At 51.9% G+C, this 21,314-nt stretch overlaps 1 protein-coding gene and 1 non-coding gene across 7 annotated transcripts in view; one reads left to right on the top strand and one right to left on the bottom strand.

Moving 5' to 3' along the window:
- Positions 1–21,314, top strand: part of TBC1D16 (TBC1 domain family member 16) — a 77,229-nt gene that overhangs the window by 44,140 nt on the left and 11,775 nt on the right. For 4 of the 6 annotated variants that reach the window (XM_045043998.1, XM_045044001.1, XM_045044000.1 and 1 more), the window contains exons 4-8: positions 16,249–16,410; positions 17,370–17,517; positions 18,458–18,625; positions 19,113–19,261; positions 21,156–21,290. In XM_045043998.1, coding sequence (XP_044899933.1) covers positions 16,249–16,410; positions 17,370–17,517; positions 18,458–18,625; positions 19,113–19,261; positions 21,156–21,290 — 762 coding nt within the window. The remainder of the gene's footprint in view (positions 1–16,248; positions 16,411–17,369; positions 17,518–18,457; positions 18,626–19,112; positions 19,262–21,155; positions 21,291–21,314) is intronic. The other 2 variants (XM_045043999.1, XM_045043997.1) reach the window with 1 other exon arrangement.
- On the bottom strand, positions 2,538–2,622 carry TRNAS-UGA. Its single transcript has one exon. It is a non-coding gene; the product is annotated as a tRNA-Ser (tRNA).

Raw genomic sequence — 21,314 nt, 5'->3', positions numbered from 1 at the left:
AAACCCAATGCCTGGACTTGGGGTGTGGGGGGCGGGGGGGGGGGCGGGGACACCGCGCAGACCACGGGGGCCAGCTGCTTCTTTCTCCCGGTGCCACCGCCAGTGCGGGTGGGGGGGGCTGTCATGACGTGGGGGGACAGCCCGGCTTCTTCCATGGGCTTCCCTGGGTGTGGAGGAGGGGCTCCACCCCCACCCTCGCTCACAGACGGGGCACCCGGGCCAAGGAAGGGATCGGACACGGGGTGGGGGGGCGGCCACCAAGTCACTTGGCGCAGGCTGGCCAGCCTTCCCCCCGCTGTTTGAACGTTCACAGACTCATCCTCGGGGGGAAGCCTTCACGGTCAGCGCCCCTGATCAGAGCTTCCTACACCCCCACCGTCCGTCTTCGAGGGCTCCGCGCGGGTCCCCGGCTGCCCAGCCCCGCAGCTGATCCTCGAGGCCGTCGTGCCTGACTCGAGCCAGGGAAAGACAGGGAAGACCAGAAAATAGGCTTTAGCGTGGGCGAAACAGAGAAATGCCAAGGCGTAACCTGTTTTCTCCTTCCCCTTCCCCTTCCCCGCCCCCATCCTTTAAGATACACGTCATATAAACGTAACCGTCTTAACCGTGTGCCAGCGGGCAGCTCAGGGGCTTCAGGCACATGCACACCGTCGTGCAGTCATCCACCATCCGCCTCCAGAACCTTCTTCCCAAACCAAAGCTCCATCCCCGTTGAACACTGACTTCCGATCCGCCTCCCCCAGCGCCTGACACCCACCCTTCTTTCCGTCTCTGTGAATTTGACTCTCCTGGGGACCCCGTATGAATGGAATCCTACAGGCCTTGCCCTGTGGGGTCTGGCTGACGTCACGCGATATCGTGTCCTCAAGGTCCATCCGTGTTATAGCAGATGTCAGGGGGTCAGGATTCAGTCTTCCTTTTCAAGGCTAAATAATATCCCACTGTGTGGATGGACCACATTTTTTTGTTAGCCATGCATCCAGTTGTCTGAGACCGTGCCTTCAAATCTTCGGGGTAACCTGTTGTTTTGTTTTGTGTTTTAATATTTATTTTTGAGAGAGACAGGGAGAGAGAGAGAGAGGGAGGGAGAGCGTGAGCAGGGAGGTGCAGAGATCTGAAGCGGGCCCCAGGCTCTGCGCTGACAGCAGGGAGCCCCGATGCCGGGCTCCGACTCAGGAGCCAGAGATCACAACCTGAGCCGAAGTCAGACGCTTCACCCACTGAGCCGCCTCCAGGCGCCCCGTGGGGCAACCCGGTTTTAAAATCAGTGCGGGGGCTCTCTGAGGATGCCTGACCAGCCCTTCCTGCTGTCTTCTCACTTTTTCCGCGCATGCCCGGCACCAGCTCAGGCTCCTCCCACCACCCAAAGACCACCCAAGACCAGCCCGCAGGTACCCTCATCCCCCGCCCTGGGGGATGCTCCTGGCATCTTCTGCTTCTCCCGGAGCCGGAGCACGGTCCGTGCTGTGTCACAGCCCCTGTCTGCGGCTTTGCTCCCCTGCGAGGTCCCCGTCTCCCGGTGGGTGGGGGACCAGCCTCCTCTGGTCTTCCTGGAGTGCAGGTGACTAAGGCAGAGAAGAACCATTGATTCTGCTGTAGTGAGTCAGCTTGAATTAAAAAATCAAGGGCTGTCCTTTTTCAATTCTGCCTGAGCCATTCTCCCAAAATGCTGTGTGTGTGCAGGTGCCCTTTAACCGTATATAAGCACGTGGACGGGGATGGCTTCTGGGCAGGGGTACCCGGGCAGGGTGGGGAGGGGTCGGGAAGGGCACGTCCACAGCTGGTGCTGCCCTGTTTTTAAGATTCTGAACCACAAAAGTGAAGTGATTTATTACTTGCAAATTTTAAGCAGTAAGAGAATCACAAGGAGTGTCTTTTCACGTATGATGATTTGCTACGTGAGATCATTTCCATTCCCGCACTAGGGAGGGAAGTTAAACTCCACGAAGTGACAGCAAATGAGTTTCCGTTTCCAGGGCACCGCGGTTGTCACAGGAGGACCCACCGCTAGGCTCGGGGCCCCGAGAACACCCCCGTGACACAGCCGACTCCTTCCCGTGTCTGCTACCTCGTCCTCCACCGGAACAAAGCTCCACACGGTGGGGACCACACCGAGCCGACCCCAGAACAGGGCAGGGCTGGGGACTTACCATTGAATTAAAGGATATTTTCTGATGTCGTTGCTTGATGTAAGACCCTTTGCTCAGAAAAGTATAAGAGGACCCAGGCCAGGGGAGAATGGGCACACAGTGACTTGTTTCTACACCAGCACCTCATTACTTCCCATGGCTGAGCAACGGTCCGTTGTGTGGAGGGACCCATTCCATTGACAGACCTTTGTATCATTTCCCCTCTAGGGCTATTGTTTTTTTTAAACTTTTCTTTTCTCTTTATTTTTTATTTATTCAAAAAATTATTTTTTACATTTATTTATTTTTTGAGAGCCATAGAGAGGCAGAGCACAAGTTGGGGAGAGGCAGAGAGAGAAGGAGACACAGAATCCGAAGCAGGCTCCAGGCTCTGAGCTGACAGCACAGAGCCCGACGCGGGGCTCGAACCCACGGACCGTGAGATCATGACCTGAGCTCAAGTCAGACGCTCAACCGACTGAGCCACCCAGGCGCCTCAGGATTCCAAGTGTTTTTAAATACTCTGGGTTCTAGTCCCTTATCAGATATGTGATTGGCAAATATTGTCTCCTATCCTGCGGGTTGGTTGTCTTTCCACTTTCTTGATAGTTTCCTTTGAAGCATGAACGCTTTTAATTTTTATGAAGTCTGAATTATCTACTTTTTCTCTGGTTGCTTGTGCTTTCCATGTCATAATGAAGAAATCACGATGTGATCCAAGGTCATGAGGATCGATGCCTGTCTTCTAAGAGTTTGAAGTTGTACCTCTTCCATTTAGGTCTTTGGTCCATTTTGAGTTAATTTTTATGAACTGTGTGAGGTCAGGGTCCAGTTGAATTCTTTGGCGCGTAGATATCCAGTGGTCCCAACACCATTTGTTTAAAACAAAACCAAAACCAAAAAAATACTCTTTTCCTCCGCTGAAGGAGGAAATCGCTTTGACCCTTGTTGGAAACCAGTTGACCGTCACTATATGCGTTCCATTTCTGGACTCTCCATTGGAGTCCATTAATCGATAGGTCTGTCCGGATGGCAGCACCACGTAGCCTTGACAAGCGTAGCTTTGTGGTAAGTTTTTTTTTTTAATGTTTTTTTATTTATTTTTGAGACAGAGAGAGACAGAGCGTGAGCAGGGGAGGGGCAGAGAGAGAGGGAGACACAGAATCCGAAGCGGGCTCCAGGCTGTGAGTAGTAAGGTTTTAAACTGGGACATGCGAGCCCTCCCTCCAGCTCTTTCCCTCTTCCCCAGTGTTGTTTTGGCTGTTAGGACCATGTTAGGATCAGCTTGTGGACAGCTGCAGAAAGGCAAGTAGGATTTCAGTAGGGACTGGGTTGAATCTATGGATCAATCTGGAGAATATCGCCTTCTTAACCGTACTCGGTCTTCTGGCCCGTGAATGCAGGATCACTTTCCGTTTGATTTGTTTCGACAACGTTTTTGTAGTTTTTAGGGGACAAGGCTTGTACTTCTTGTACCTGTGTGTTGTAAAAGGGATCGTTTTCTCAATTTCACCTTAGACTGTTGATTGCTGTTGCATAGAAATGCAATTAATTGGGGCGCCTGGGTGGCTCAGTCTGTTGAGTGTCCCGCTCTTGATCTCGGCTCGGGTCACGATCTCACGGTTTGTGAGATCGAGCCCCGCGTCGGGCTCCGTGCCGACAGCATGGTATTCTCTCTCTCCCTCTCTCTCTGCCCCTACCCCCATTGCTCGCTGTCTTTCTCTCTCTCTGTCTCAAAATAAATGAACATTTAAAAAAGAAATACAATTACTATTTGCTTATCGATCTTATATCCTGCAACTTTGTCGAATTCATGCATTCGTTCTAGTAGGTCTTGCTGGGGGGCGGGGGTTGAATTCCTACAGAGAGTGTACGTGCAAGATCGTGTCATCTGTGAAGAGAGTTTTACTTCTTTCCTTCCAATCTGGATGCCTTTTATCTTTCTTGCCTAATTGCCCTGAGTCGAACCTCTACTGCAACGTTGAATAGACGCGAAGAGAGCGGACATCCTGTCTTGTTTCTGATCTTAGGGGAAAGCTCTCTGTCTTTCATCGTTGAGTGTAATGTTGCCTGTGGGTTTTTCATAGATGCCCTTTATCAGTTGGAGGAAGTTCCCTTCTATTTTTAGTTTGTTAAGTGTTTTCATCATGAAAAGGTGTTGGATTTCTGTCAAATGTTTTTTCTGCAGCTAGTGAGATCATGTGGGTTCTGTCCTTTATTCTGTTAATCTGCGTGTTGTACTGATTGCTGTTCATAGGTTGAACCACCTTCGCATTCCTGGCATAAATCCCACTTGGTCATGGTGTATAATCCTTTTTGTATGTCGTTGGATTTGGTTTGCTAGTATTTTGTTGAGGAGATTGTGTCTGTATTCATGAGGGGTGTTCGTAAGGGCCCAGAACTTTATGTTCCTGGGATGTCTTTGTCTGGTTTGATCGTGAGCATGTGACTTTGTGCAAAGTCAAAGACAAAACACGCAAAAGAGAAGGCTAACCTTCTAAGGATTTCCCAAGAAATAAAGGAAAGTCAGCATATGTTGCCTACCTGCCTCACGTCCGACACTCTCCTTGGTGGCTTCTCCAAGGATCAGGGGCTGCCTACCTGCCTCACGTCCGACACTCTCCTTGGTGGCTTCTCCAAGGATCAGGGGGAAGCGGCTCAGAAAAAATGGTACCTAAGCTGGGCCTTGGAGAGTGAGAAGAGCAGACACGGAGAGGTACAGCAGACAGCCCTGAAGGAGGGGCCCGAGAGAGCAAACGGCCGGAGACGAGATCTTCCGGAGTGGAGGGGAAGAGTTGTGCAGTGTGCCTAGGACACAACGGGGGCCTGCGAAGGGCTACACGGGGCTGAATAATGCCCCCGAATTCGTGTACTCTGGGAACCTCAGAATGTGATCTCTTTGGACATCAGGTCTTTGCAGATGGGCTTTGTTAAGATGAGGTCCTTCTGGATTCGGGTGGGCCCTAATCCAACGGCCGGTGTCCTTATGAGAAGAGACGACAGAGACACAGAGAGCACCATATGGGGGAGGAAGGCCATGCGATGGTGACGGCAAGGATTGGGGTGCGAGGGAGCGGGCGCTGCTGCCCTTGATCTCAGACTCCGGGCCTCCAGAGCTGTGAGGGACAAACTGCTGTGGCTCTAAGCCTTGCAAGTGTGGTGACTTCTGGTAGCAGCCGTAGGAGACCCATGCCAGATGATGCAATGTCACGCGCCAGGCTAAGGACTAGGGCTTTCCTGCCAGGCAGAACCTGCCGGGCTGACCGCTCCGGGCCAGGAGCCTGGGGCAGGGGGGACGGGTAGACCGCGTTTAGGGGCATCCTTTACCGGCTATTTTTAAAAACAGACTTTCACTTTCCTCTGTATCTTCCTCTTTGTTCTTTTAAACTGTTGCGACTCCTGTTGGGAGTCACAAGTCGTAGGCGTGGGAAGCTTGAGATTTGGTTGCGTCAGCCACACCGGCCATCCGTCTCCACCCGGCCGCGTACCGTCTGTGCGATGTGGGGACGTCATTCATGGCCTCAGTCTCCTTAGCTATAAAATGGGGTTAGTAGTACCTCCCTCGGGGTGTCTGTGGGGGTTCAGTCAGTTAAGCGTCCAACTCTTGATTTCTGCTCAGGTCACCATCTCACGGTTCGTGGGGTCAAGCCCCGTGTCAGGTTCTGTGCTGATGGTGTGAAGCCTGCTTGGGATTCTCTCCCTCTCTCTCTCTCTGTCCCTCCCCCACTCTCTCTCTCTCTCTCTCTCAAAATAAATAAATAAACATTAAAAAAAAGAACATCTCCCTCGATAAGCAGAGCTCCTGGCAGACAGGAAGCCGCAGATAGATGGTAACCATGATGATGCTGAGTTGTTTATACCTGACCTTCTTTTTTTTTTTTTTTTAATTTTTGAAATTACCCTTATTGGTTTTCTGTATAAAAACCGTTATAGGCTTCTTGTTAAAAAAAAAAAAAGAGGGGCGCCTGGGTGGCGCAGTCGGTTAAGCGACCGACTTCAGCCAGGTCACGATCTCGCGGTCCGTGAGTTCGAGCCCCGCGTCGGGCTCTGGGCTGATGGCTCAGAGCCTGGAGCCTGCTTCCGATTCTGTGTCTCCCTCTCTCTCTGCCCCTCCCCCATTCATGCTCTGTCCCTCTCTGTCCCAAAAAATAAATACAAAAAAAAACATTGAAAAAAAAATTAAAAAAAAAAGATATGCATATACAAGTTTAGCTTATTGTTTTTGATTACCAAAATGATTCATTATTACTTTGAGAAAATTTACAAAATTAAAAACAAGATGAAAAACCTATAATCATGCCATCTGGACAGGATCATTATTATAATTTGGGGGCTGTTTTCTACTTCTATGATATATTTATACAGCTATAAGGTATGTATAAATATACATTATATGTAAAGCCATATCGATATCATATCCTACTTTCTTCATTTCACATAACGGTGTGAGCATTTTTTTGTTCTTTAAATACTTTTGTAAAATGTTTTATAATAGCTTCATGGCATTGTATCATATAAATGGGCCATGATATATTAAAATATTCTCCTGTTAGAAATTCAGTAACAGGGGCGCCTGGGTGGCTCAGTCGGTTAAGTATCCGACTTGGGCTCGGGTCATGATCTCATAATTCATGAGTTCGAGCCCTGCATCGGGCTCTGTGCTGACAGCTCGGAGCCTGGAGCCTGCTTCGGATTCTGTCTCCCTCTCTCTCTGCCCCTCCTCCACTGGTGCTCTGTCTCTGTCTCTCAAAAATAAATAAAAACATTTAAAAAAATTAAAAATAAATAATCAGATAGGGACTTTAAAATAACTACGATAGGGGCACCTGGATGGCTCAGTGGGTTGAGCATCTGACTTCAGCTCAGGTCATGATCTAACAGTTTGTGGGTTCGAGCCCCGCGTCGGGCTCTGTGCTGACAGCTCAGAGCCTGGAGCCTGGAGCCTGCTTCGGATTCTGTGCCTCCCTCTCTCTCTGCCCCTCCTCCACTCACACTCTGTCTCCTCCTCTCTCTCTCAAGAATAAATAAACATAAAAAAATTTTTTTTAATATTGGTAGATTTTTTTTTACTTTATTGAGGTATAATATGTGTATGTTAAATTGCATATATTTGAAGTGTATAGTTGCTGAATTTTGACACACGCACACGCACACACACACACACACACACACACACACACACACACCAGTAAGGCGATCACCACAATCATGTTAATGAGCATATCCATCACCTCCAAATTTCCTTTGTGTCCCTTTGTAATCCACCCCTTCCTCCAGCCCCTGCCCCCTAAATGACTTTTCTGCTTTCTGTCACTATAGATTAGTTTGCATCTCCTAGAATTTTCTATAAATGGAACCATGCAGTATGTTCTCTTTCTTCTGTCCAGCTTCTTTCACTCAGCATGACGATTTCACGATGTACCCAGACTTCTGTGTGAATGAGTCAAGAGTTCATTCATTTCTGTTGCCGAGTCCTGCTCCATTGTGTGCATAAACCACCACGATGTGTTTATCCATTCACCTGCTTATTATCCCCTCACCCGCTGGGTTGTTCTCCGTTCTCAGCTGCTCTCCACCTTTATGCAGAACTCTTGCGTGTGGACGTAGGTTTTTACGTCTTTTGATAAACACTTGGGAGTGGGATGGCCGGGTCATATGGTGAGTGGGTGCTTAACTTTTTAAGCAACTGCCAGACTGTTTTCCAAAGTGGTTGCCCCGTGTTGCCCTCCCACCAGCTGTGTGTGTGAGAGTTCCGGGTGCTTGCTGTCCTCATCAGCACTTAGTAGGGTCACAGTCAGGCTTTTCAATTCTAACGTGTGTGTGGGAGTATCTCATGGTGGTTTTAATTTACATCTCCCTGATTACTATTGTCGCTGGGTATCTTTTTTTTTTTTTTTTATTTTTTTTTCAACGTTTTTATTTATTTTTGGGACAGAGAGAGACAGAGCATGAACGGGGGAGGGGCAGAGAGAGAGGGAGACACAGAATCGGAAACAGGCTCCAGGCTCTGAGCCATCAGCCCAGAGCCTGACGCGGGGCTCGAACTCACGGACCGCGAGATCGTGACCTGGCTGAAGTCGGACGCTTAACCGACTGCGCCACCCAGGCGCCCCATCTGGGTATCTTTTCATATAACCTTTTGAGTCCCGTTTTTCCCCTTGATATGTTTGTGATGCACCCATGTTGTTATGTGTATCACGGTTTGTTCCTTTTTATCGCCGAGTGGTATTCCATTGTCCATTCCATTGGACATACTTCTTTATCCACTGACCAGTTGAAAGACCCAGCTGCTGGCTCTTGGTTTTGTGGTTATGAATAAAAATGCTATCAGCACGCACACACAGATTTTTATGCGAGCATTTTTCATTTCCCTCAAGTAAGTACCGAGCAGTGGGATTGCTGGGTCATGTGGTAAGGGCGTGTTCCCAAAGTGGATTCTCACTTTGCATTCCCGCCAAGCCACATGTGAGTCTGGCTGCTGTGGTTCCCGCCGGCAGTCCAGACTGTCAGTTTACGCTTGTGTTGTAGTGTTCCTCATAGGTGTGTGCTGTGCCGTTGTATCGCTTTGTGGTTTCCGTTTCTGTTTCTCTCCCGACCAACCATGTCGAGCACCTTTTCATATGCGTACTTGCCCCCTTTTTGTGGTGAAGCGCCTTTTCAGATCTTTTGCCTGTTTTTAAATTGCGTTTGTTTTCTCATTACTGACTTTGAAGTTTCTTTATACGTTCTGGATATAGATCGTTTATCAGAGATGTGTTCTACATGTATCTTTTCTCAGTCTGTGGCTTGTCTTTTTAATTTTCTTAGCAGTGTCTTTCAAAGAGCAGAAATTTGTCATTTTAATAAAGTCCTGTGTATCAATTTTTTTCTTTTATGGATCGTGCCTCGGTGTCATAGCTAAGAAATCTATGTCTGACAGTATTATTGAGTTTTAAGAATGTCTCCTACAGGGAGGGGCACCTGGGTGGCTCAGTCAGTTGAGCCTCCCACTCTTGCTTTCGGCTCAAGTCATGATCTCGTGGTTTGTGGGTTCAAGTCCTGCATCAGGCTCTGTGCTGACAGCACGGAGCCTGCTTGGGATTCTCTGTCTCCCACATTCTCTCTTCTTCTCCCGCACACATGGTCTCTGTCTCGAAATGAATAAATAAACTTAAAAAAAAAAGGAGTGTCTCATACATATTCTGAGTAATCTTTTATTGGATATATGTGTTGTGAATATTTTCTCCAGGCTGTGGCTTGCATGTCTATGTTATTTAACAGTGAATTTTGAAAAGAGTTTTTAATTTTCCAGTTTATTAATTATTTCTGTGATTATGCATTTTGTATTCTAAGAAATCTTGGCCTATTCTAAGGTGGCTAAGACTTCTTTTACAGATTCTTCTAGTAGTTGTATAATTTTAGGCATCACATCCAGATCTGTGACCCATTTTGAGTTAATTTTTGTATACAGCATGAAAAAAGAAGTGACGTTAATTCTTTTTCATATGGATATCCAGTTGACCTAACCCCGTTTGTGGAAGAGCGCTCCTTTCTCCATGGAACTGTCCTTGCGTCTTTGTCAATAATCAATTGATCATATTTCTCTACTTCTGAACTCTCCGTTCCGTACCATTGATGTGAAAGTCTATGTTTTCACCCTTGCCAGACTGCCTTGATTACTATGGGTTTATAATGAGTCTCAAAATCAGATAAGTCCTTCAACTCTCTACTTTTTTTTGTAATTGCTTTGGTTCTTCTAGGTGTTTTGCATTTCCATATGAATTTTAGAGTCAGCCTGACAATTCCTACCCCCCGAAAAGGTCCTACTGGAATACTGATTGCGACTGTGTTGAATTTATAGATCAGTTTGGTAGGATTACCATCTTAACAATATTGACTGTTTCAGTCTATGGACATGGTGTATCTCTCCATTTATTTACATTTCCTTTAATTTCTTTCAGCAAGGTTTTGTGTTTTTCAGTATGGAGGGCTTGAATGTCATTGGTTTGATTTACTTCTAAATGTTTTATGTAGAGATCTTTTTGAAGGGGGTCCTATAAATGGAATTTTTAATTTATTATATTTGTCAGTTGTCTGTTGTTAGTCTTTAAGAATACAAGTAATTTCTTTTGTCTACATTAACCTCTTATCCTGTAATCTTGCTAAGCTCACTTATTAGTTCTATTAGAACTAATGTTTTGTAAATTTCATGGGATTTTTTTGTGTAAATAACTGTATCATCTGCACACAGGGACAGTTTCACTTCTTCTTTTCTGATCTTTATGCATTTTGTTTCTTTTCTCATCTTATGGAGAGGCTAGAGCCTCCGGTGCTGTACTGAACAGAAGTGATGAAAACAGGCATACTAACCTTATCCTGATCATGGGGGAAACAATTCAGTCTCTATCACTGAGTACAACATTAAGTGTAGAATGTTTCTAGGTGACCTTTAGCAACTTAAGGAAGTTCCCTTCTATTCCTATATTGCTGATGGCTTTTATCATGAATGAGTGTTGTATTTTTGTCAAATATTTTTTCTTTTTTTTTTATGTTTATTTTTGAGAGAGACACAGCATGAGTGGGGGAGGGGGGAAGAGAGGGAGACACAGAATTCCAAGCAGGCTCCAGGCTCTGAGCTGTCAGCACAGAGCCCAACGTGGGGCTCAAACCCACAAACCGTGCGATTATGACCTGAGTCGAAGTTGGACACTGAACCGACTGAGCCACCCAGGCGCCCCTGTCAAACACTTTTTCTGTATCTATTTATGTATGTGTTTTTTTTGTGGCCATCGATCTTAGGATCAATATTTAAAAATGAAAATAAAGGGTCAAAATGTATAAACATTTTTAAGCTGTTTGCATCTTATTTCCACATTGCCAGAAAGAAAAGTTTGACCAGGATACAGTCCCCACCCTGTGGCTGGGCAAGGGTGTCCATTTTCCCAAACCCTTACCTACACTACATTTTATAGTTTTTTGCTTATTGCCAATTTCATGGACCTAGACCTCTCCCCAGAGTCCCTTGTTTCATTTCCATTTATTTCATTCTCTGGACACAGAAATGTCATTGTTTATTTGTATTTATTCTCTAGCAAATTGTTTTTTCTTGTTTTAACAGATGTTATTTTTTAGAGCAATTTTAGGTTCATTAAAAAAGTCAAGAGGAAGGCAGAGAGATTTCCCCTATACCTCTTGCTCTGACTCATGCATATCCTCCCTCATTATCAGCATCCCACACCAGAGGGTATGTTTGTTACAACTGATGAACCTCTATTGACACATCATTATCACTCCAAGTCCATAGTTTACATTAGAGCTCACTCTTGGTGTTGTACATCTGATGTGTTTTAACAAATGCGTAATGACATATATCTAACTTTATAGCATCATACAGAGTACAGTTGACCCTTGAGCAATGTGGGGGTGAGGGGTGCCGACCCCCCCCCCATGCTCAAAATCCACATACAACTTTTGAGTCTCCAAAGACCTAATTACTAATAGCCTACTGCTGATCGGAAGCCTTACCAACGTCATAAGAAGTTGACTAACACATACTTCGGATGTTATATGTAGTATACACTGTATTCTTACAAGAAAGTAAACTAGAGAAGAGAAGATGTGATTAAGAAAATCATAGGAAATGGCACCCAGATGGGTTAGTTGGTTGAGCATCTGACTCTTGATCTCGGCTCAGGTCACGATCTCACGGTTCATGAGAGCGAGCTCCACATCGCGCTCTGTGCTGACCCCGCGGAGCCTGCTTGGGATTCTCTCTGGCTCCCTCTCTCTCTGCCCCTCCCCTGCTAGCGCTCCCTCAAAATAAATAAACTTCAAAATTACACACAAAAAAAGAAAATCATAAGGAAGAGAAAGTGTGCTTACAGTACCACACAGTATTTATGGGGAAAAATCCAGACAAAGCGGACCCTGCAGTTCAAGCCCGCATTGTTCAAGGGTCATATGTAGTTTTACTGACCTAAAGATCGCCCGTGCTCTGCCTATTTATCCCTTCCCCCTCCCCTCAACCCCTGACAACCCTGATCCTTGAACTGTGGACATAGTTGTGACTTTTCCAGAACGTCATATCGTTAGCATCACACAGTCTGTGGCATTTCCAGACTGGCCTCTTTCACTTAGCAATGTGCATTTAAGGTTCCTCTGTGTCTCTTCATGGCTTGATGGCTCATTTCTTTTTAGAGCTGAGTAATATTCCCTTGTCTGGATGGACTGAAGTTCGTTCATTCATCTACTGAAGGACATTGTGCTTCATTGTGTTGCTTCCAGGTTTTGGAAATTATGAGGGGCCACCAAAGGGAGGCATTATTTCCAGCCCCCTCCCCACCCCACCCCCACCGCTCCACATGCACACAGACCGCCACAAACCCACACCCCCTTCCCAGCGCTGCCGTGGCCTGCTCACGCCGTGGGGCAGGACGAGGCTTCTAGAAAACAGATCCAGGATGGAGACTCACTCGGGCAGAGTCATGGGTGGAAGATTCTCCGGCCACTGCCGTGGCCAGGAGACCTGATTCCCTGCAGGGGAAGGAGCCCATTTCAAACCAGGAGACAACCCCAGACAGAGGGTCGGCCTCGTACCTTCCAGGGGCAGCTGGCCCCAGGGCAGAAGGCTGCTCGTGCCCTTTCACGGCTCCTGAGGGGGACATTATTTGCATTTATTAACTGATTAATCGATTAACTCCAGACACTATGCTTGGGACTGTGGCTGGGGTTCCAAGGGCTCAAACTAGAGCAAAGTTGACGGACAGCTTGGGTCCCCATGGCGTAGGGCCTGTGATAGCAGATGACTGGATGGTCACCTCAGCCACCTAGTGTGACATCTGTCTCCCCATCAAGACCGGCTGCCACAGGGTGATGACCATATCTTGGTGACTTCTGCTTCGCCAGCTGCCAGCACATCCTGGCACAGAACAGGAGGTCACTTAACACTCATGCCTGGGGGGTCACCTGGGGGGCTCAGTCGGTTGAGCATCTGACTTTTGGTTTCGGCTCAGGTCATGATCTCACAGTTTGTCGGATCGAGCCCCACGTCGGGCTCTGTGCTGACATCGTGGAACCTCTTGGGATTCTCTCTCTCTCTCTCTCTCTCTCTCTCTCTCTCTCTCTCTCTCCCTCGATTTCTGCCCCTGCCCCAATTGCTCTGTCTCTCTGTCTTTCAAAAGAAATAAACATTAAAAACACACAAAAAAACAATTCTCATGCCTGGGATGAATCTGTAGGATGTCTGCGAACTTTGAAGCTGTGAGAAAAACAACGGTGAGGAAGTAAGATGTGGGGGAGATTGAAATAGGCCTGGTTTTTAGTTTTTATCTCTGTGCGTGGAGAGCAGCTCGGTTCCAAGAGTATTCCAATGTGCTCTGTGTAATGTGCTCATACGATTGTTATGTGGGGTGTGTTGAAATTAAATGGACGGTTTATTTGGGCAATCCCTCCCCCAAATACTACGAGTTAGAAATGTGTGGTAGAAAGAGCCAGAAGACGCCAAGTAGCATCACCTCTGTGGACAAATAAAAAGGGGGTGTTTTCAAGTTGCTAAGTTTTGGGGCCATTCGTCACACGGCAGCAGATAACCGGTATTTATAGGAAGGGTCTCTTTTCAGAAAAAGTGTAAGTGGGGAAGAGAAAAACCTCCATAATGACTGAGTTGTGGTTCTCAAAGTCAAAGAGGCATTGGGGCCAGATTTTAACATTTTTACAATATCCAAACTTCTCTCATCCATCCATCTATCGATCTATCATCTATTATTTATAAAAAGAGAGAGCACAAGCAGGAAAGGGGCAGAGAGAGAGGGAGAGAGCGAGAATCCCAAGCAGGCACTACACTGTCGGCACGGAGGCCGACATGGGGCTCCAACCCACGAACGGCGAGACCATGACCTGAGCCCAAGTCAAGAGCTGGATGCTCAACCAACCGAGCCATCCGGCTGCCCCTAAAATATCTAAATTTTCTCTTGCTTTTCTTCATCCTGAGCTTTTTGAGTCAGCCGAAACAATAGGTTGATAGAACCCCAGTGGTAGGTCCCAAGCGTAGTGTCTGGAGTTAATCGATTAATCAATTAATAAGTGCTAATAATGTCCCCCTCAGGAGCCACGAAAGGGCGCGAGCAGCCTTCTGCCCAGAGGCCAGCTGCCCCTGGAAGGTACGAGGCCGACCCTCTGTCTGGGGCTGTCTCCTGGTTTGAAATGGACTCCTTCCCCTGCAGGGAATCAGGCTCCTTCCCCTGCAGGGAATCAGGTCTCCTGGCCACGGCACTGGCCGGAGAATCTTCCACCCATTACTCTGCTCGAGTGAGTCTCCATCCTGGATCTGTTTTCTGGAAGCCTCGGCCTGCCCCACGGCATGCAGCAGCGCTGGGAAGGGGGTGTGGGTTTGTGGTGGTGTGTGTGCATGTGGAGCGGTGGTGGGGGGGTGGGGAGGGGGCTGGAAATAATGCCACCCTCCGGTGGCCCCTCTCCAGCCGGGTTTGGAGGCGAGCCTGGGAAGCACGTGGAGCCCGTGATCTCCCAGCCGCGGGGGCCTCGTTGTTCGGTAAGCAGATTACGAGATGCTGCATCAGGTGCGTGGTGGGGGGCTGTCTTCAGACCTGCCACTTGCCTTGTTTTGCAAACAATGATCGTATAGTGCAGCCCGGTCAGGGTCCACTCTGGAAGGCGGCGACTCCCTCAGCCTTTTTGGGTCTGCCGCGTGGCCACAGAGGTTCGGCTCGCCTACCCACCTTCCCATCCAGCTACTGGTTTGTATCTGAATCTGTCCCCTGGGAGTGCCCAGGTGCCCCACAGAAATGGCGGGACCTGGCTCAGCCCAGTGTCCTCAGACAGGGAGGGCAGAAAAGCCGCCGGCTCCCGCACACCGGGCCGACTGATGTTCTAGAAGCAGCAAAGGTTCTAAAAGGCCGGTCTTTTCTCTTTGAGGATGCCCCAAGTTCTGAGGGATTGTGCGTGAACCACCCCTTGTGGCTTCGTGCAGAGAACTGGTGCCTTTTTGAGGAAGAGGCACCTCGGGATTAAGTGCCTCTGACACTTTTATGCTCTGGGCTGAAACAGGGAAGCTGGAGGAGGCCATTGCTGTCGCCCCTCTGTAGGATGCCGGGGTGGGGGCCCAGAACTGCTGCTTGCTTTTACTCTGGTTACATTTTCGTGGGCTTTTGCTAGATGCTACTGTTAAATCTCCACAGATGGCACTTAGCCTGTGGTGTGGCGGAATCCACGTAATAAAATGCTTTGCAACTGGGGTTTTAAACAAATTCATGAACTTAAAAAAAAAAAACCGTAATAAATGGGGTTGTGTTGCTGAACTTGGAGCTTAGAGGCCAGCAAGTATGGCGGTAAGGACCTGGCTCTCCAAGCTTGGGTCCAAAAACCAACTCTACCGCCTGCCAGCTGTGTGACCTTGGGCAGACCCCTTAACCTCTCTGGGCCTCAGTTCCTCTTCTGTACAATGGGGTTAAATGGCACCGCTCCTTTCAAAGGATTATTGCAAGGATTATATGTGATACGTGCCCATGCGAGGTGGTTAATGCAGGACCAGGCCCATACCGAGTGTTTAATAAATGTGCATTATTTGTGTTATTGGTATTGATAATTTCCTTACTGAACCATAAACAGAACCAGTGTTTTATTTTTCCAGGAAAATGGTGAACCGGTAGAAACTCAAACAGAAGCCCCACCCCGTCCAAAGGGATCACGAGGCAGCAGGGGGCCCAGCACCGAGCCCTCTGCAGCCCTTGATCATATGCACAAAGACCTGTTATTATCCTGACTTTGCAAATGTCCACACAAAGGCTCCAAGGGGTTTGGTGACCCGCCCAAGGTCACACAGGGAAGGCTTGGGGGGGGGGGGGGCTCATCTGTCATTAGGGCCACTCACTGCCTCTGTCCGTGTGGGCTGCAATTTGATCAAAAAACGCCTTCCCTTCCCCATGAAATGTAATTTCATGTGTGACTGTAATGGGACCCGTTCGTTCGTTCGTTCGCTCGCTCGCTCGCTGGCTCACGGGCGTCTGTCTGTGTGCGTGTCTAAGCTGGGCCCGTGTGTAAGTGTGTCCCCCACGCCCTCCCTGCCCTGTCCCCGGGGCGGCGGGGACACAGAGCCGCGTGGCCCTCACGTGACCCGCTCCCCCAGCTCCCCCTGCGGCGCCGACACCCCCCTGCGGTTCCCCGACGGCCACGGCCTCCTGCAGACCCCGCGCTGGGACGAGCCCCAGAGGGCCTGCGCGCTGGAGCAGATCTGCGGCGTGTTCCGCGTGGACCTGGGGCACATGCGCTCCCTCCGTCTCTTCTTCAGGTGAGAGCCTGTCTCCGCGGCTTCCCGGAAGTTGGCTGGGGTTGCAGGGGGCCCAGCGGGCGGGGGCTTCGGGTCCAGTCGGGGCTTGCTTCCCGACCTCACTGAGCCTGTGGGCAGGGGTGCCCGCTACGGTTGCCCCCAGGAACCGGGCCCGGGCAGCTTCCAGACTCTTCCATGCGCCCTCAGGGTCCCACCCCCTCCATCCCCCCAAGAGGCTTTGCAGCTCCGCCTGTGTGTGCAGGAAGGGGGCGTGGCTTTCTGGAGGAGGCGCCCCGTTTTCATGGTGGGCGGACCGTCCGTATTAGCGTCCTGTCTAGCAGCCACATCCAATAGCTCCCGAAAGGCAGGGTGGCCCAGCCCCACGCTGGCCCCGGCCGAAGACCTGTGCTCGAAGCACAGGTGTCACTGGAGGGGTCCCAGAGCCAGAGCCACAGTCTGGCCTTTCAAGGAAGGGCAGCCGGGGTTGGGCCGAACACCCAGTTGGATGTGCAGTGAGTTTTCCCGGAGGATTCTCCCAGGGTGCCCTCCAGGCCGTCCCACCTGGGCCCAAAATCTGATTCCACCTAATGGCATCCACCCCTAGATCTCCTGGAGAGGAGGCACCAGAGGGGGGGGGACCAGAGAGGAGGGGACACCGGAGAGGGGGGACGCCAGAGGGGGGGGTGTCACTGCTTGGGGCCGGGGACCCAAGGCCGCTCCGGCAGCCCTCCAGGGAGCAAGGACAGTCCTACTTCCCGGCAACCCCCAGGAGGGGGCCGGCTTGCGCTCCTCACCCCAGGGGGCGATGGCTCGCGTGTGGGTGTAACTGTCCCCCTGTGGCCCGCAGCCAGACTCCGCGGGGCCTTCCTGTTTCCTGCCCCAGGGGTCAGCGATAGGGGCCTCTGATTATACTTGGAAATAAAACCCGGCGTTTACATATTCATTGCTCCCTTCTCCCTCCCCCTGCGACGGCCCTGCAGCGACGAGGCCTGCACCAGCGGCCAGCTGGTCATCGCCAGCCGGGAGAGCCAGTACAAAGTGTTCCACTTCCACCACGGAGGCCTGGACAAGCTGTGCGACGTGTTTCAGCAGTGGAAATACTGCACCGAGACGCACCTCAAGGACCAGGTAGCCCAGAGGGCGACCGGAGGGCCCCGCCGTGGGAGTCGCCCGGCTGCCGAGACTCCCTCCCCTCCTCTTCCCTCCCACGGCGGGGAGGGTCCGGGACTTCCCCGCGCGGAGGCCTCGGAGGGGTGTGACCCGAGCCTGTCCGCGGTGGCTGGGCGGCTGAGAGGGCAGCAACTTTGGATTTGAAGCCTGTGCCCAGGGCTGCTTGTAAAGTCAGTGCTGTGCACTTGAAAAATCATGTTTTGACAAGGCTTCCTGCCATATTTTGCTCAATCTACATACAAATGTAATAAGAGCTCTTTAATTATCTGTTCAAGATACTGTATGTGCTTATTAGAAAGGGGCTGACTTTCAGATTCCCTTCCTTCCCACCGAGCCTCCTGCTGGCTTCCCTCATTACACTAGCGTGGCTTTTTTTTCCCCCTACATTGAACAACCTTTGATTTTTGAATTAAATGTCAGCCGCAGTTTTGCCCCGGATTCGTGACTGCCCGTGGAGACAACCTGACAGGCGGGCTCCCTGCTCGCGGAACAGCGGCCCCTTTGTCTGTGGCCAATCACATGTAATTTATTGCAGGCCCTCCCGGCAGAGGGAAGTTGGGCCGTACGAGGCATTAATTCCGTTTTTGCGGCCGGGGTCGCGGAGAGAGTGGGGGCGGTGGCGAGGGGGCCGCGGTCTCGGTCGGTCGGTGGGAGTGGGCCGGGGAGCCTGGGCGGCCGCGGGGGGACGAGGGGGAGGGGCGGGATCGATGTTAAGACGAAGGTATTTTCATTTTAATTGCGGCTAATTACGCTCGCCAATGCGGGGTCTGCGTGCAGGGGAGAGCGCGCCCCCCTGCCTTCAGGAGAGAGGGGGGTGGGCGTGGGGGGGGTATTTGGCGTCCTGGGGAGGGCGGGCACCAGTGAGGTGCACATCGCCCCGAGGTGTCTTCCCGGCCAGCAGGTCGCGGACGAAAAGACGTGCATACAGTTCTCCATCCGCCGCCCCAAGCTGCCCTCCTCGGAGACGCACCCCGAGGAGGGCGTGTACAAGAGGCTGGACGTGGCGGCCTGGCTGCACCACCTGAACGAGCTGGGCCAGGTGGAGGAGGAGTACAAACTGCGCAAGGTGAGCCAGCCCGCGGGGAGGGGGGAGGGGGGAGGCGGGCGGCACCGCCGGGCCGCCTCCCCGGGGGGCCGAGGCGCGGCGCGAGCGGCTGTGTGAACGCGCCCATGTAGCAATCAAAGGGGCTGCGCTGAAAAGGAAACCCTCCGGAGCGGGTTTGGGGGACCCCGCGTCAGCCTGTATAGAAGAGCTCGCGGCGCAATGCGGCGCTTCCAAAACCAGGATTAGGCCGCGACGTGAGAACGATACGTTCGTCGGAGCGCCACACCAGGGTGGGCATTGACATTGAAATGAGCCTGGTTGTCTCCTGTATGGGAATGGAGGGCCTCCACTCTCCCCTCCAAACATGTGCAAATTGCAGCGATGTGAATCAAGGCATCAGCTGTCAGGAAGGCCCCGCAAAGCCACCACAACACAAATCTCCGGGGATTTGGGGGTGCTTTGAGCGGCCCTGTTTGGGCCCCTCCCCAACTTTTGCCGCTTCCTGCAGGCCATTTTCTTCGGCGGCATTGATGTGTCAATCCGGGGGGAGGTCTGGCCCTTCCTGCTGCGGTATTACAGCCACGAGTCCACGTCGCAGGAGAGGGAGGCGCTGCGGGCGCAGAAGCGAAAGGAATACGCCGAGATCCAGCAGAAGAGGTAAGGGCCACCCGCCCGCCCCGGCCGCCCAGGGGCATGTCAGCTGCAAAGGCAATTTGAGGCGCAATCCCGCATTGATAATACGTTCCGTGACCCAGAGTTTCTTTAGAAAATGGGTCCCAGGCACGGAGTGATAGGCTTGGATAAGTGCCGTCATTATCCGCAGCGCTGCTCTTTAGCTCTGTGTCAAGGTTTTAGAGTTCTTTTTCAACAGACTTAACTAGGCACTGACATCCCGCCAGGAACGCTGGGGTGGCAGGGGGGGGTGGGGGTTGGGGGAGGACAGCCGGAGCCGGACTGGGGAGGTCTCTCTGGGTCTGGCTGACCCCAGGCTGTGTTGGGGACCCGTGGAAAGCCTCGGATATGCACACCCCCAAGTCAGTGGAGTGGGGGAGGGGGCTGGACGGTTTGCCAGCCGCAGCAGCAAGCAGCCCCCATCGAGAGCACCCAGCCCCCATCGGGAGCACGCAGTCCCATTGAGAGCACCCAGCCCCCATCGGGAGCACCCAGCCCCCATCGGAAGCACCCAGCCCCCATCGAGAGCACCCAGCCACCATCGGGAGCACGCAGCCCCATTGAGAGCACCCAGCCACCATCGGGAGCACCCAGCCCCCATCAAGAGCACCCAGCCCCCATCGGGAGCACCCAGCCCCCATTGGAAGCACCCAGCCTGCATCAGAAACACCCATTCCCCCATTGGAAACACCCACCCCCATTGGGAGCACCCAGCCCCCATCGGGAGCATGCAGCCCCATCAGAAACACCCAGCCTCCATCGGGAGTACACAGCCCCCATCGAGAGCACCCAGCCCCCATCGGGAGCACCCAGCCCCCATTGGGAGCATGCACTCCCCATCTGAAACACCCAGCCCCCATCGAGAGCACCCAGCCCCCATCGGAAGCACCCAGCCCCCATCGGAAGCACCCAGCCCCCATCGAGAGCACCCAGCCACCATCGGGAGCACGCAGCCCCATTGAGAGCACCCAGCCCCCATCGAGAGCACCCAGCCCCCATCAAGAGCACCCAGCCCCCATCGGGAGCACCCAGCCTGCATCAGAAACACCCATTCCCCCATCGGAAACACCCACCCCCATTGGGAGCACCCAGCCCCCATCGGGAGCATGTAGCCCCATCAGAAACACCCAGCCTCCATCGGGAGTACACAGCCCCCATCGAGAGCACCCAGCCCCCATCGGGAGCACCCAGCCCCCATTGGGAGCATGCACTCCCCATCTGAAACACCCAGCCCCCATCGGGAGCACCCAGCCCCCATCAGAAACACCCATCCCCCATCGGGAGCACCCAGCCCCCATCAGAAACACACAGCCCCATTGGGAGCACACAGCCCCTATCGAGAGCACCCATCCCCCATCGGGAGCACCCAGCCCCCATCGGAAATACCCACCCCCTTTGGGAGCACGCAGCCCCTATCGAGATCACCCATCCCCCATTGGGAGCACCCATCCCCCATCGGGAGCACGCAGCCCCCATCGGGAGCACCCAGCCCCCATTGGAAGCACCCAGCCTGCATCAGAAACACCCATTCCCCCATCGGAAACACCCACCCCCATTGGGAGCACCCAGCCCCCATCGGGAGCATGCAGCCCCATCAGAAACACCCAGCCTCCATCAGGAGTACACAGCCCCCATCGAGAGCACCCAGCCCCCATCGGGAGCACCCAGCCCCCATTGGGAGCATGCACTCCCCATCTGAAACACCCATCCCCCATCGGGAGCACCCAGCCCCCATCAGAAACACCCATCCCCCATCGGGAGCACCCAGCCCCCATCAGAAACACCCAGCCCCCATCGAGAGCAGGGGTTGGGAGGGGCAGGCCCTGCCAGGAGTGTGTGCTGCTCCTCAGCCCCGGGCGGGTGCCCTGCTCTGTGCCAGGCTCTCCATGACCCCTGAAGAGCACAGAGCGTTCTGGCGCAATGTGCAGTTCACTGTGGACAAGGATGTGGTCCGGACAGATCGGAGCAACCAGTTCTTCCGGGGGGAGGACAATCCGAACGTGGAGAGCATGAGGTACGCGCCTCCCCCGGCCAGTGT

The sequence above is a fragment of the Felis catus genome, chromosome E1 (assembly GCF_018350175.1).
Source record: "Felis catus isolate Fca126 chromosome E1, F.catus_Fca126_mat1.0, whole genome shotgun sequence".
Lineage (NCBI taxonomy): Eukaryota > Metazoa > Chordata > Mammalia > Carnivora > Felidae > Felis > Felis catus.
This window is presented reverse-complemented; position numbering and strand designations above follow the sequence as displayed.